Source organism: Trachurus japonicus, chromosome 21 (assembly GCF_045865225.1).
Source record: "Trachurus japonicus isolate A0001 chromosome 21, Traja_1.0".
NCBI lineage: Eukaryota > Metazoa > Chordata > Actinopteri > Carangiformes > Carangidae > Trachurus > Trachurus japonicus.
In genome coordinates, this window is record NC_140927.1 from 26,986,234 (window position 1) to 27,002,705 (window position 16,472).

At 39.9% G+C, this 16,472-nt stretch overlaps 1 protein-coding gene across 1 annotated transcript in view; it reads left to right on the forward strand.

The window, feature by feature from the left end:
* xpo4 (exportin 4) overlaps positions 1-16,472 on the forward strand; it is a 76,727-nt gene that overhangs the window by 40,688 nt on the left and 19,567 nt on the right. Inside the window, exons 8-12 of the mRNA XM_085766059.1 lie at positions 2,899-3,056; positions 12,180-12,354; positions 13,841-14,017; positions 14,131-14,273; positions 15,435-15,580. Of these exons, the coding sequence (XP_085622185.1) occupies positions 2,899-3,056; positions 12,180-12,354; positions 13,841-14,017; positions 14,131-14,273; positions 15,435-15,580 (799 nt within the window). The remainder of the gene's footprint in view (positions 1-2,898; positions 3,057-12,179; positions 12,355-13,840; positions 14,018-14,130; positions 14,274-15,434; positions 15,581-16,472) is intronic.

Below are 16,472 nucleotides of genomic sequence, written 5' to 3' on the forward strand. Positions count from 1 at the left end.
AATCTGCAGCCATCTGATCTGCATTCCCAAAATGTTTCGTATTGTTGTATCTTGTTCTCTCTCTCTTTCCATCCATCCATCCCACTCCCCACATGCTCTACGCTCACACACACACACACACACACACACACACACACACACACACACACACACACACACACACACATCCGTTATGTATCTCTAACTATAGTCAGACTCAAGGCGACTGACATTACTGGCATCGCATAGATCATTCACTGGTGCAGCTGCTTTTTCAGAGCGCGTACTGTTCAATCCTTTGGCCTTGCGCTGCCTCTCCCCTCCCTCCCCTCCCTCTCTCCCTCTCCTTCTCTCTTTGCTCACTCGCTCGCTCGTTGCCCCCCCTCCCCTCCTCCTCCTCCTCCTCCTCCTCCCCGCCCCCACTCCTCTTCCTCCCCTGTCCTCTCGCTGAGCTCTTCCAGAGGATGACTTCACGCTCTGGAAGAGAGCAGCAGCAGCAGCAGCAGCAGCAGCAGCAAGAAAGACTATGGAAGCTACACTACGTTAGCATCTGAGATCTCACAACCAGCCAAAGCTCCCCAGCTGGAGAGCAGGGAGCAGGGAGGAGGAAGAGGAGGAGGAGGAGGAGGAGGAGGAGTGGAGAAAGACTTTGGAGGGAGGAAGTGAGAAGATTTGAGAGGCAGCGGACGAGGAGAAGGAGGAGAGGGAGGAAGAAGCAGAAGAAGCAGCGACAGGGAGGTTGAAAGTTTGATTTGCTCCGGCGATGGGGCCGTGCGCTGGCTTAGTGTGTGTGTGTGGGTCTGGTGAGGAAGAGGAGCTCAGTCTGGATTTAAGAGGATGACAGTTCAAGAGACGGGAGGAGAAGAAGAAGAAGAAGGAGGAGGAGGAGGAGGAGAGGGGAAAGAGCTTGGACTGACTGTGAGGAGAGAGAGGGAGGAGGAGGAAGAGGAGGACAGCTGAGCTCCAGACGTCCACAACAACACAGCGTCAGTGGATACACATGTTGCTGTGATGACTCGCGCTGCCGCCACCGCCTTCCTGCCCGCGTTCGAACGCACAACTGGATCTAACAATGACTCTTCATCTTTCGTTGTTGTTGTTGTTGGAGTGTGAAAGCCCAAATCTCAGTAGTAGAGAGAAGCAGCAGCAGCAGCAGCAGCAGCAGCAGCAGCAGCAGCAGCAGCAGCTCTGGACTGAGATGAGACTCGTCGCTCTGTGGGTGTGATTGTTGCAGCTGGTCGGACGGACGGACGGACGGACGAGCTCGCTGATTGTTTTTTTTGTTTTTGGGTTGTTTGGTTTGGTTTTGTTTTGTTTTGTGTTTTTTTTTTTTTTTTTTTTGCAAAAGACAGACGTGTTGAAAATCGTTTCGCCGCTTTTTTTCCTGAGGTTAGTGGGTTACACTCAGTGAGTATTAATCTTGTTTGGGGGCCAGCCGATGTGTGTCTTTGAATGTGATGACAGGAAGAGGAGGAGGAGGAGGCAGGTTCACCTTCTCATTCTTTGACCTGCAACTTTTCTCATTCAAAGTGTTTTTTAGCTGCGGTGTCGACAGGAGCCAAATATAAACGTGAACCTGTGGTGACTCTTTCAGAAACGAGAAGTGAACGTGGACGAGACAAATGACTCCGTAAAACACTGATTCATTCATTCAAATTCTTGTTTTTTGAGGCTTCGATGAACTTCCCATCGACGGTTGTTTGTAGGAGATGTTTCACTTCGATAAAGCTTTGTCTGCTATTTCTAATAACTCATATAGTTTAGGATTACTGACAAAATTGTAATATAAAGTAGATAAAGTCATTGTCTTCGTCAATGGTCATAAACCTAATTGTTCCTACCAGGCGTACTTTAACTGGTATGGCTGTGTGTATATATATATTTTAAAAAAACTTGCATTAAAGAAAGAAAACGCCTGAAGACGTGGATGTTAAAGGATAATTTCTAGTGTCTCCATATAATGTGCAATAATAGAAGATTTTTTTATTCTCTGATTAGAGCTAATCCGCTTCTTTTAAGGCAATTAGACTTTAATTTGTTTTCTATGACTTATGTGCTTGAACTCGTTGAGGAAGTCTCTCAGCGATTTTTATGTCTGAGGTTGTTTGAGGTGAATCTGCAGCTGATTTTGACATTTCAATAAATGAATTTCATGATTTTTTACATGTGATTTTACATTTAAAACACAAAATATGAGTCAAGAGTTAAACAACCTTCAAGCTCGAGTGTCTTCTTGCTGTATAGGATGTTACTCTTGACCTCTGACCTCCCTGAGGAGCCTCCATAGCTGCTTTTTTGTTAAACCACACATGCCACAAAGGTGTCGCTATTATTTCTTTTGAGTGGATTTTGCTTTTTCTTGCTGTATTTTCCTTTCAGCCCGAGCGAGCATCTTTTTTTTTTTTTCTTTATTATTTCTGCTGAGCGTGTCTGTCTTTCATGTCGGCGCCTCGCAGCCGCAGCAGGTACTTCAGTACGTTGTGGAAGGTTTCGGTCGATCGCCACGAACCACATAACTGGCTCTCGCCGTCGCTTTTCCTTCCTTATTACAGAGAAATGTGGAGGATTGAAGAAAGCTCTGATGGGCTTTTTTTTTCTTTCTTTTTTTTCTGTTCTCTTTTCTTTTTCCGTCCTTGTTGTGTCTCTCTCTCTCTGCTCGTGCAGCAGCAGGTGGGCAACAGGACAAGACTGAAATGATCTGTGCTTTTTCAGCCGGTTGTTGAAAGTGACAGAGTGCAGGGGTTTTTCCACATCCACTCAGCCCGTCTGGTCTTTCTCCCCCCACACTGCGCTTATTTTCCATCAGATTTGGCCTTTTTTTTTTTACTTGATAACATTCCCTCTTTTCATACTTTTGTAAACACAAAACAAAAGAACAACACAAATTCAACTCTTCTAATTCTTTTCCTCCTCCTGCAGGTACACAGGAAGATCCGGGAGGACTCGGACATGGCCCAGGACTCGCTGCAGTGCCTGGCCCAGCTGGCCTCCATGCACGGGCCCGTCTTCCCCGACGAGAGCGCCCAGGTGTCCTACCTGGCTCACCTGGTCGAGGGCCTGCTGAGCATGATCAATGGGTAGGTGTCACGGCTGCAAAACAACCTACGGTACACGGTTTTCATATAACAACGGTAACAGGTTTTGGAAACTGAAACTGCACTGAAAAAACTCAAAATCTTACCAAGAATATTTGTCTTATTTCTAGTCAAATTGTCATTTGTAGTCAAATTATACTCAAAATAAGACTCGTCACATAAAAAAATTTGCTTGTTTTTAGACGCTTTTTACTTATTTCAAGTCTATTTTCACTTGAAATAAGTAGAAAAATCTGACAGTGGAGCAAGTTTTTCTTTCTTATTACAAGCACAAAAAACTTGCTTTCAGTGGCAGATTTTTCTACTTATTTCAAGTGAAAATGATCTAAAAACAAGTTCATTTTTAGGTGATGAGTCTTATTTAAAGTGGAAAGAGATTAGTTTTCACTAGAAATGAGACATTTTGACAAGAAATAAGACAAATATTCTTGGAAAGATTTTGAGTTTTTGCAGTGTGAATCATGTTGAATCTCTTCTCTTTATCAGATCGTTTTTGTTGTTTTCGTAGTGAAGGAAAGATGAAGAAATCTGTTTTTATTTCACGCAGCGCTGCAACAAAAACACATTTCAACTGTTTTGTGTGTGTTACCAAAACAGACCAATTACCAAACAGCCCTCATCATCATACTGACACTGGAATAAACTACAGTAAAATAAACAAAAACCTGAACCTAAACCAGTGAGACTTTAATGTACTTGGAGGGTTTGAGAGTCTCTGCTGCTCTGTGACATTCATTTACCTGGTTATTATCACTCTTTTTTTAAAATTAATAACTTTATTTTACCTCACAATAACTACTTATACTGCACATTTCAAAACAGGAGCAAGCCAAGTGCAGCAGAGAAACAAAAGAAAACTAAAAAACCAAATTAAAAACTACAAAAATTGCTTTGTGTTTTTATAACCGCTGCAACAACTTCACACTAAAAGCTTAAACCAGGATCCTGTTTGAACTTTATTCCCCTTTTATGGAGCAAATATTTGATTTTTTTTGCTCCGGTTGAAGCTGAACAACCCTCCAGTCGCCTCCACCTCGGTGCCAGGTGAAGCTTCAGAAACAACATATGGGACTAATTCAGATTGATGCCAATTGAAAGTGTTTCCCACAGGGACCAACACACACACACACACACACACACATTTAATCAGTTTTCCCTTTTTTTGCTAAATGGTTCGTACTGTGCTTGGATTAATTGGAAAAAACACTCCATGATTAAGTTGTCTGAATGCACACATTAAAATAAAGTGTTGCTGTTTTGAAGGAGGTGTAGGAATCACACAGACGGAGCTGTAGAGGAAAATTAGGTTAAAAAAGAAAAAAAGTTTTAAATGTTTGAGGCGGCTCAGATGTGGATTGTGTCTTTCGTACGTTTAATTTAAACGTAATGCCAACCGTGAAACCTCAGCTTGTCCGTTTCAGCTGCATGAACCATAGCATCCATCCCCAAAAAAAAAGGCAGGATCAGTGAGCACAGCTGATTTTACATTATCCTTGGCTGCAGGCTCTGTGGGTTTTATCTTCCTCTGGTATCTCAAGGATTTTCATGTTTCTGTAATTCCAAGACTCAACAAAGTGATGGAGGCCAGCGAGTGTGACTCACACTGTGCCATTTCTACTTTATTTAGAGGAAGTAATTGCTTGTTGAGTCTTTTTCTTTTCCTTTTTTTTGTTAATGGTCTCTGATTTTAGCATCTGTTCACTCGACGGGTAGAGTTTGTCTTCCACTTTTTCTTCTGTTCTCTTAAACCAGGAACTTGTGTTTCCCAGAGGCGTCTAAAACAAAAATGTATGTGAAAGGAAAAATGCATCAAATTATGTATTTAACCTCCACACAGAGACGTTTTTAACCAGAGTGGAAAAAAAGATAAACACCAGCAGCCTTTTCAAACCCTGGTAAATACATGTTTGTGTGTGGTTGTGTGTTTTTTAAGTGAATCAGCTCTAAAATCATTTAGTAGTTTTCGTCTCATCTAATATAGAGCTGCCTGACTCTGGTGATGAAACTGGTGTGGACTGTTTCACCAGTTCCAGCTGGAAGATGTGCAGAACATAATGAACATGAATCCAATAGAAACCCATTCAAAATAGAAGTTTTTAAAAGTGAATTTCTCTTAAAATAACTTGTCGTTTAGTGGAGAAGAATCCATCTGGTGTTGGAAGTGTTTTGACTCCTCATTGATTTTTTTTTTTTTTTTTGTAAATGGGATTTTTGGATCAATGCGAAGAAGATTTTCTGTGGCAGACATTCTCATCTGGTTCCTTTATTCATTATTCATGGTTTTCTTACTTCATTGTGATAAATATTGACATCACGGTTAAATTACACACAATGTGAATCCATATTATACAGTATCTATACATTTAGACTAGAGCATGTTTAACCCTTTATAGGACACTCATTTTAATAGTTGGAAATTCAAAATTTCAACCTTGGACCATTATTGCAGGGTATTGGAAGAGCTTTCTTTACTTTATCTGGACAAATCAAGGTCAATGAAGTTAACATATATGGTTCTTCACCCTTCGAAAGTCATAATTTTCCCAAAATGTTTAAAAAATATGTGGAAAAAGTTAAAGGAATATTTATTAATACATATAAATGTGCAAAAAATATTAATTCTGAACTTTAACTTAAATAACTTGTTTTATTTGTCAAAAATAAGTTTCCGATTGTGATCGCTTGCCCAATAAAGGGTTAAAAAACAACAAAACGTCAATCAAAAAGCTTCTACTGAGAAAAATACAGATAAGATGATGAAATGATGAAAACTTAAACAGAAACAAGTAGCCTAAATATGAAACTTAACTTAATTTTCTATCTGTTTTTTTTCTAGATGAGGCTCTAAAAGTGTTTTACAATAAAAAACAAAAGCAGAATTTAAAATACAGAGACATAAAAACACCAAAAGGCACAAATACACCAGAAAACCACTGAAACAACAGGGCTATTATGACATAATTAAACTGGTTTATTAATAATGACAGTATTTCTTCCAGGATATTCTAATGAATGGAGAAAAAACTGAAAGAATATAAATATATTATGAACATATAACATGGATGTAACTTGAAAGCATCAGTTTCCCTTGTGATCACCACGTGAGCCTGTGGTCTAAAAATATATTTTTAACTGGTGATCCGGTGGAAGTGGACGGACGGTGGCCTGTCGACATTTAGAAAGGGGAAAAAAAAGAGACTTGGTTAGCTCATCCTCTCGTTTCAGCGTCACTGCGTCTTCATTACTCATAAAGCAACAGATGCATCAAAATGCCAATAAGGGGTTTCCACTAGAATAAACTGTGTGTTCAGCTCAATTTGTTTTGCTCACTAAGCAGGACTGAACCTGGGTGTTCTCCGTCTCCGCAGAGGAAATCAAGGGTTTTCATCCCCGAAGCCAATTTTCCTATTTCTGTTTGTTCCATCTTTTTCCACTGTGTGACTTTTCCCTGTCACTTTGTGCACTGGACTGGTGTCATTCTGGACCCATGAGTCAAGAGTCTGTAATCAGAGCTTCCAATCAGATGTTAGCTCATGTCCAGCGGGAATAACGCGTAACCAGAGTGACTTCAGCCTCAAGATTAGATTGAACTACAAGATAAAAGTTATGACACTGTGTTTGAGCTGCTGTGGACAGATGTGCAGACTAGAGTGTTGTCTGTGTAAATACAGACCATTTACCATTGTGATCTCGTTCTGAACAGAAATGTTTAGCAGCAGGATGAGGCAGCAGTTACCTCGAGAGGTGAGGACGGAGGCGACGACAGGTTCAGGCTCTGAGAACATGAAAACTGAAAAAGTAGAACAAAGCATCTTCCACCAGCTGATTGTGTTTTATTCTTTAAAATATAATAGAACATTTATTCTAAAATAAAATGTGCAAATACATATTCCTGTCCATTGATGAAAGCTACATAATTAAAGGAATAGTTCAACATTTTGGCAAATTGGCCCATTGCCATAATCCCTGTAGTCATAGCAGTAGGTTCGTTACCTTTAATTGTCGGTGCAAGCTGTTTTTAGAACGGCGGAGCAGAACCGTGAGCTGCTCAGAGCTACGCTACGGAGGCTCATTATGGGATTTCTTGGTTTCCCTCATCAAACTCATCAAATACACAATCCAACAACTCCACAACGCTCTGGTGGACAAGTTGTGAGCTGCACATTCACCACGCTATGAGATAATAACACAACGTTACCAGACACACAACAGCTTGTCCACCAGAGCGTTTTGGAGTTGTTGGATTGTGTAGTTGATGAGTTTGATGAGGGAAACCAAGAATATTAGCCTCCATAGCGTAGCTCTGAGCAGCTCGCGGCTCTGCTTTGCCGATCTAAAAACAGCTTGCACCGACAACTAAAAGTAACAAACCTACTGCTATGACTATAGGGATTAAGGCAATGGTCCAATTTGCCAAAATGTTGAACTATCCCTTTAAAAGATGAGACTAAATGCTTCTAGTTACCGATCACCTGTGGCTTACAACCAAGACAAAACCTGAGACTGATAAAACATACGTCATCTGCAGTGCAGCCAATAATGATGGGTAATGTCTGATCTCACTCATAGATGATTGGTATTGGTATCATCTGCAAAAAAACCAAAAAACATCCTCAGAGGGCCTCTCTAGTCCAAGAGGACATCTGGTCTGGTTCAGCCAACAGTCAAAACCAGTGACTCAGTCGATTGCATTAAACTGAAAGTGCTTGTAAAAAATTATGTAATGATAAATTGATTATCAATGATTTGTTTCAGCTCCAAACTCTTCTACAGAAGAATCTACTGAGACGGTTGTAGTTCAGGTTTTGGGGGGTTAGTTCAGTTCATAATGATGTGATTTTAATGCAGATGTTTATGAGATGCTGATGACATCATCCTCCCATCACTGTGACCGCACGTTTTATCTTATTGATTTTCCCCTATCACACCGTTTGACCTCGTTCTTCACAAACACGGTGCCAACTCTCGGCTGCAGTCATTTCAAACTCTCTGATAACATCAGGTGCTTCTTTATAAAACCCAAGTGGCTTCAAACTAATATTTGACCTCACCTCTAGTTTTTCCTTTTTAGTCCCTTTTCTTTCATTCATTCATTCAAAGTAATTTGAAAAGTTAAGAAAACAATTAAATCTTTTCAACTAAGCCTAATTTTTGGTGCTTTTTTTTATTATTATTATTCCAAATGAGACATTTCTGAATAGTAACTTCTGTTAAAATGAGAGTGAGTGCGTTTTTCCTGCGAAAATATGCAACATTCATAAATGAAAAAGCTGTCAAATTGAAAAGCGCAAAGAAAAGTGTTCATTTTAGCCATTAAACCTGATTATTGAAATTATTCTGCACACAAGTCAGTTGTTCTCAAGACGCTGGACTTAAAAAATGCTCCTTAGTCTAATCATGAAAAGATTTTTCCAGCTTAAAGAGAAGGATCCCTTATTTACTCTGAGGTGACCAGACATGTAATTGTTTTATGGACGTTTACGATGAGTTTTGGTCACTCACGATGAACAAATATGGACGTAGCCTCGGTGACGCCACCCGTAGGTTTCTGAAAAGCTCAGATTTACAAAGCTGCAGAGTCGTCATGAAGAAGGAAGTAAGTCGTAGACACTGAAAAAGTTTTTTATGTCAGGCTCTGAACATATTTATTTATGACGTTTTAACACAGGAGTCTATGGGATTGACTCTAGTGGCCATTAGAGGAACTGCAGTTTTTTTCGTATTTTTGTGTTGACTTTCATTTTTCAACTGCTTTGTTCCTCTACTCATTCATCTCCTCAGCTGTAATGTCTTAGTTTATTCTTACTCGTTTTTTTAAAGAAAAGATTAGATTTTAGCTGCAGCAGTGAAGCTTTAAAAACTTAATTAAAAACACAAAAACAGTCCTAACGAGTACTGACGACATCTGGCGACGAGGATATCGTTGCTTTTAAGTCGTGTTGCCAAGTAACAACACAAAATACAACAACTTCCCAAATGCATGTGTACTGTATGATGACACATAAAATGCAGATGTTCTGACCAGATGTTTCTGGCGCTGCAGACCCAGTAGTCTATACTTTAACATTAACTGTTAATAATAATAATGATGATGATAATAGTAATATATAAAAGATACAGACTGTGGATGTGAGGAGAGGGTTATTGCAGCGCAGCAGCAGCAGTGAAGTGTTTCATGTAGATTTGTGGGCGTGGTTCTGATCTGAATTAAGGGGCCACACTCACTCACATGTATAAATAACTGAGACCACACAGTCCAATGTGCCCACCAGCTTCTCTGTTGGACCACGTGATCCACTGAGTAGGGGTCCCCCCATCCCCCCCCCCCCTCCTCCCTCTCTCTCTCTCCCTCCACTCCTCACATGCTCTCACTCGCTCCCTCTCTCTTCCCTCCTCTCCTGCTCTGTCTGTAATCACCTATTCTTGGAGCTTTTTTCCAATTGCCTCATCGGAAAACCATGCACAGAGAGAGGGATAGAGGGAGAGAGAGGGATGGCCGATGTACAGTGATTGAACAGTTCTGCTCGCAATTTAACTCCATCTGATAGGGGTTAGCGAGGCCCTCACACACAATGAATGCTCCTCTCTCTCCGTCTCTCTCTCTCTCTCTCTCTCTCTCAGCGGGGAAACGACTGGAGACAGAAAGGTGTGTCACCATTAAGACGTTTTCCTAGTTAGGTGCAGCAAAAGACAAGAAGAAGACCATTAGATCATTACAGAAAGCTGCGGAGGAGGTGGTGCTGCTGCTTTTTCAGCATGATCTATTGTATTTACTCTAGCAAAGCAGGAATATAGTGAATTCCCATAAAGGTTTGCAGTAAAAACACTGTATTAAGAACTTGAGCATGAGAAGAAAGGATGATAATTAGTATTATATGTTGGCTCAGGACAAAAAGTAAATGCAAAACTACATAAACAGTATCTTTGGGTTCACATCTCGTGGTTTTAATTCATCTTTATCAAAAATCTATGTTTATATTATGTGTTTTATGTTAAAAAAGACAACTTATAGTGTCATTATCAGATGTTTTAAACCTTTCCTTTGCTTCTGTACGTCTGTGTTGAAGCTGTAGTGTCGGTTGTGTTGACGTGACATATTCGTGCGGTCTCGGAGAGCGGGGTTTCTGGTAGCTTTTTCTGTGACCTTGATAGCTTAATTGTAGGATAATGCATGTTGCGGGCGAGGCGGCGTGGAGGCAGCAAACAGAGAGACATTGTATGTACAGTATGTATGTTTGGGAATCGGAAAAAATTCCACACATGTTTTTGGATGATTCCCAGGCCTTTTCCAGTCACGTGGTGTCCTTGGGTCCTGATCCTCCTCCATCTGTCGCACAGTGAATTTTGACATTTGTTTTTGATTCTGACCGCTCTGCCCCGGCTCACTGTCATCATGTGGTGCAACGCCGTCCAAACACTTGTCGATGTATCTCTCCGGAAAAGAGCCGACATGAGTGCCGACACATTTCGGATGCGGAGGACGAGATTCCTTAACGGTTGGTTGATGTGGGCTCGGCGGCGGCGGCGCGTTTGAATCTTCTTCTTCTCCTTCTCGTCTTTGATTCGTGCGGCGTCCTGAAGTAGGAAATGTAACAGACTTGAAATATTGCAACAGCCGTGATGCCGACAAGATTCAGACTGAAATAAACCAAAAACTATTGGGTGGATCGCCATAAAATCTTGCACAGCTGTTCATCAACTCCAGATTAAAGGACTTTTTTTTTTCTTGCTACTATCATTTCAAAATTTTAAATAGTACCATTTGATTTATGACGCCTTCAAAAATGACATTCCCCTCATCCTCGAATGTTTTTTTTAATTTTATTTCATACAAAAACAACATAAAAGTGAATAGAAAAAGAAAGACAAATAATTTCTTCCATTTCTATTAACACTTGATTTACATGTGCGAAAAGGAGTAGGAAGAAGTGCATCGTTATATAATCATAAACTGTATTTATATTTATAGCACCTATATAGCACCTTTTTTTTTAACAAAGTTTCAAAGTGCTGTACATACAAAATACTTTAAGAGACATCAAACAAGGAGAAAACAGTGAGAAAGGGACGACCCATCCAATGAAACATAAAATAAAAATGAAATCCTGTGGCCATGGTATTTAAAACTGGAAAGTATTTCAAAATAAAAGCCCCCAAAAATGAAATAAATATAAAATAGGTGCACCACTGGATGCGTAGGGGGTTAAAATGCCTTTTTTGAAAATGTGACTTTTTAAAAGCGATTTTAAGATTTGTTAAAGAGCCATTAACCTGACCTTCATAGGTATTCTCATTGACTTTAAACTCTTCGCAAAACAACATTTGACACCTGATAAAAGCTTAGACTTGTTTTACAAACATAACCAACTGCCTCACTTTCTTCCCATGATCCTTCACTCCCTCCTCCTCACAGATGGTGCAGAAGTTTAAAGTTTAAAACCCACTCTCATATCATCATCAAACATGTGAAGAAACTTGTCACTTCCTGCTTCACAGTGCTGATAAAAAACTGTAGTAGCAGTAGTAAATAATTACAGCCCATACTTGATTTATTTCTCTCATCTTCCGTCTCTTCCTCCTCCCTGTGTTGCCGCACCGGGAGGCAAAAAATACCATAGAAATAACCTCAGATGCAGCTGTGGAAAACTGTTCAGGGGTCAAGTTGCCCACGGGGTTTTGGTTTAAGGATCAATTTTCATGCCTGGTTCCAAACCTCAGTCACCAGCGGGTAAACTGGAAAGTGACCCCAGTTTAGCCTCCGCCTCACCCTGCAGAGTGGAAACTGTCCTTCCTCAGGCCAAAGCATGGGTTTGGGATTTAAAGCCGAAAGAGGGGAAGTTTGAACTTTCTTAGCTGGCGTTTGTTTCCTTTTTTTACAGTATTTTATTTTACCACTGACTGTAATGCCGGTGGCAGGGGGATACTAAAACTCACATTATCCCTGTTTTTATTAACACAGTGGATATTCTAATGTGTTTTCCTTTGGCCGGTGTTTGAGTCTACTGTCGACCATGTTTGCAGCTCAGGATCATGAATCTTTCAGGGTTTTTTTCCCTCCTTCTAGATCATGTTTTATTATCTGCCTGTGTGTATCTGTCTCCTCAGGATTGAGATCGAGGACTCGGAGGCCGTCGGCATCTCCAATATAATCTCCAACCTGATCACCATGTTCCCTCGGAGTATTTTAACGGCGCTGCCCAGCGACCTCTTCACCTCTTTCATCAATTGCCTCACGCTTCTCACCTGCTCCTTCGGACGCAGCGCTGCCCTGGAGGAAGTGGTGAGTGGTTATATTTTTTTAACATTTTTTAATATTTTTTATAGGTAATAAGCAGTGTGGTATGTTGTGTAGCATCCTCACTAAGTAAAATAAGATTTTTTTTTCATTCCTCTCCAGTATTTTTGGGTTGTGAGCCCTAAATTTGAAGCAAAGTTGACTTGAGATCGTTGGTCACAGGTTGTAAAAGTCTTCAGACTGTGACCAGTTTAAAGGAGGGGATATTTGTAAGTTTTGCTGTTGCTACGTCGACGATGTTAGTCTAGAAGAAAGAGCCGTCTCCTTCCTGAGGTGGAAAGCAAGACATTAGCAATGCTTAGCAATTATCCCCACGTTGGTTTGTCAGATTACAAACTGTGAAATGTGGAAAATCCTGCACACTGTTGATCTGTTATGCACAGTTTGTTTACATTTTGGTTCTCAGGCTTTTTAAAGTAGCATAATTACACAGGAGTATTAGGACCAAACTCAGAAATTTCAGATGTAAAACCAAAGTTAATACACAAAAACAAATATAAACACATGGGAGTAACAGAAATTTCAACTTATGAGAAAAAATTCACAAACTTGTGTTTAGTTTAGTTTTTTTCATTACAAGGAAGGACACATTGACTAGACTTTGTGAGATTGGACAGACATTGTTTGTATTGCATTAGACTCGGAGTGGAAGATTGTATCAAACTCTATTTCAACTGGATTTAGCGAAAATCAAATATTGTTAATTTAAACCAGAATCACCGTTTAATTATGGCGTCTGTGGTCTTCCAACTTTTATTTTCCCTTATGTGATTTAGAAAGGGGAAAAAAATAGATTTTTTTTATGTATTATGAATTCTGAATTTTCTTCTCCTTTTTTTTCGTCTGCAATAGCTGTGATACACTGTTGAACATAGGTGTGTAAATAGTAGTAGTTATAATAAATGAGAGGTGATTTGTGCTCAACATCTGATTCATGGAGAATCAATATCCCACATCAGTCACACTCTCTTCAGCGTGAATTTCTCTGGTTGTTAAATGTAGGATATTAACACAGATGATTGAAAAATAGACTTAATTTTTGTGTTGCATCATTATTGGACAGAAACCAATCAAATCGTCAACAGAAAATCTAATCAGAAACTTAATTGATAAGGTTTTGATTAAATCTGTTTATAAGAATGTGCTTTTCTTTGGGTTTGGGGAATTGAACATTTTAATTTTTCTCTTTTTTCTTACTTATTATTGACATGTCGCTTAAGATAATAATAATAATAGTAATGTAAATAGTAGGGTTAGAGTTAGTTGAACTAGGTTAGTTATCCTTCACTAGTTTTTGTTTTTTTTAATTTGGTCTATTCAAATCATGTCCAACTGAATCTCCTTTTCAGTCAGTAACATCTTTGTCGATGACAAGGCCTTTTAAAAAATGACACCACCCGAAGGTGTGAGGAGTAATTATGGAAGTTGTTGACACTGTTTTGTTGGCGTCCACCTGCTGCCTTCCCCTCAGCTGGACAAGGACGACATGGTTTACATGGAGGCCTACGACAAGCTGCTGGAGTCCTGGCTCACGCTCGTTCAGGACGAGGAGCATTTCCCTCGAGGCTGCTTCGTCCAGCCGGCGATCCAGGTCTTCAACTCGTATATCCAGTGTCACTTGGCCGCTCCCGACGGCACACGCAACCTGGTGAGTTCTTACTTATGCTACATACGTGTTCATTGTGTTTTCTAGATTTCCACGTCACCTGACTGACTCACACTTTTGTCTTTCTCTCTCTCTCTTTTTTTTTTGCGATCCAGTCAGTGAACGGCATTTCATCTCACGAAGAGGAGGAGATCAATGAGCTGCAGGAAGACGACAGGGAGCTGTTCTCAGATCAGCTGTCCAGCATCGGCATGCTGGGGCGGGTGGCCGCCGACCACTGTATCCCCCTGCTCACAAGGTAACTGCACCACAACAACGCACCAGGGGCTGGGATGTCTGATTATAAAGGACTTACAAGTACTGTAGGACTTGTAAAAAGAATTAAGAAATGAAATAAGGTTTACTGGCCCTTAAACAAATTTTAAAATTCCTTTTAAAATGTCGCACTTTCAAAAAGACATTTTAACCCCCTCAGCAACAAGTGGTGCACCTATTTTATATTTATTTTATTTTATTTTGGGGGGCTTTTATTTTGTAATACTTTTCAGTTTTAAATACCATGGGCCATGGGTCATCCTTTGTCACTGTTTTCTCCTTGTTTTGTGTCTTTTTAAAGTATTTAATAGTATGTACAGCTCTTTGTAACTTTGTTATAAAAACAAAGTGCTATAAATATAAACCATCAATTAGATTTTTTGTTTTTATTTGAGAAAATGACCATCCCCGTCATGCTGCCAATGCAAAACATAAATTATATAATGACAATAAATTCAGTGAGTGAAAAGCACACCTCAAATGTTACACTAAAAAGGTTACAAGCATGAAAATATTCAAGATTGAAATAATAAGTTACTTCAGATTTAAAAACAAATTTACCAAAACAGCATAAATCTCTCTTAAATTTCCATTTCCTTGTTTCCAGCTGCTTTTCCTTTTCCCATTAGCTAATCAATTATCTTAGTGATTTAGCCTTTCCGTGACTCTCGGAGGCTTCAGTGCTGGGAAAACCAAGCTAAATCCCAATTGGCCATGGGATGTTATGAGCTCTCTGTGAACTGGTTTGAGGGCCAATCAAAAAACTTGCATGGAGTGCTGCATGGGTGTCAATTGTCTTTGTCTCTTGTCTCTACCCCACCCAGTATTTGGTTTGAGGGCCAACCAGTCATATTGGGTTTACTGTAGGTTTTACCAGCACCGGAGGCCCAGAGTGTCACAGAGAGGTTAAATGAAGTGAGCCAAGAGGAGAAGCAGCTGGGAAAAAAAAAGAGGAAATGGAAATTGAAGAAACAGCCTGGTCCTCCATTGGGATCTCTCTTTAAAGTTTCTTTCTTGTATATTTTTTCAATCATACTGAGGAAATATGTGAGCAAAGATAAAGTTTATTTAGTTTATCTCTTCATTAGTATGTTTGAGGTTGAATTGAAACACCTTTCCTGTTTTTTCATTCCTCGTCCATCAGTCTGCTGGAGGACCGGGTGACGCGGCTGCACGGCCAGCTCCAGAGGACGCAGCAGCACCTCATGGCTTCGTCTGACCCCGGATCGGTCGACCGCAAAGTGCTGGACGACCTCTACGAGGACATCCACTGGCTCATACTGGTCTCAGGTCAGCTGCTGCTGCTGTTTGTTCTAGTCTGTTGTGTGATGGATGGCGAGATAAGAGGGACACGAGACTCATTCAGAACAAAATGTTAAATGTTTTTGGAGGAAGACATAATTTGTTTCCTCGCTGATTTTTTTTCCTCTGAATTTTAATGTCTCTGATTACTGTGCTCTCTCTTCTGTCACACTTGTTTTGTTTACTAGTTATTTGTTTCCTTGTTTGTTTGCTTGCTGCCTGCCTGTGTCACATTGTGTGTATAATCTGCTACGTGCGGTACCGAGCGTTGAAAACCACCAGTCACCAGATTTAATGCTGATTGGTAAATTCAAATATATACAAATTAAAACTGGTAACTGTTTTTTTTAGTCTCTATGCACAAACAGGATATAAACTCCTTCATGGCATTAATGATAATTTAAAATACAATACAAAGTTATAACTAGGAACTGAAGGGTACGACCTTGTGCTCCGCTCTTCGATTATTTAAATAATATTAAACCTGCATTCATGTTTAATGGATTCCATGAAAAACAATAAGTACCCAGTTAATGAAAAGCTGTGTGATGCTCTAATATACCAGAATACAGTTGTTTTATTGTCTTTTCTAAACGAGTCCTTGCAGCATATTCTGCTAAATGAACTTAATTTGTGAACAAAGCCGAAGATCTGAACTCCACCCGCTTCTATGGGTTTCAGTCATTGTGAAATATTGTTTTATATCAGCATCATTAAAGCATGCAGTCACCATTAATCTACAATTTGAGCTGCGAGGGCCACTCCGCCTTAATCTATATGTTTTTTTAAAGTTCAGGGTGAATGGAGGAAACAATATAACACTAAAGTTAGAGAATTGTCTCTAACAGACGTCAAATCCAAAATATTTCCATAATTTACT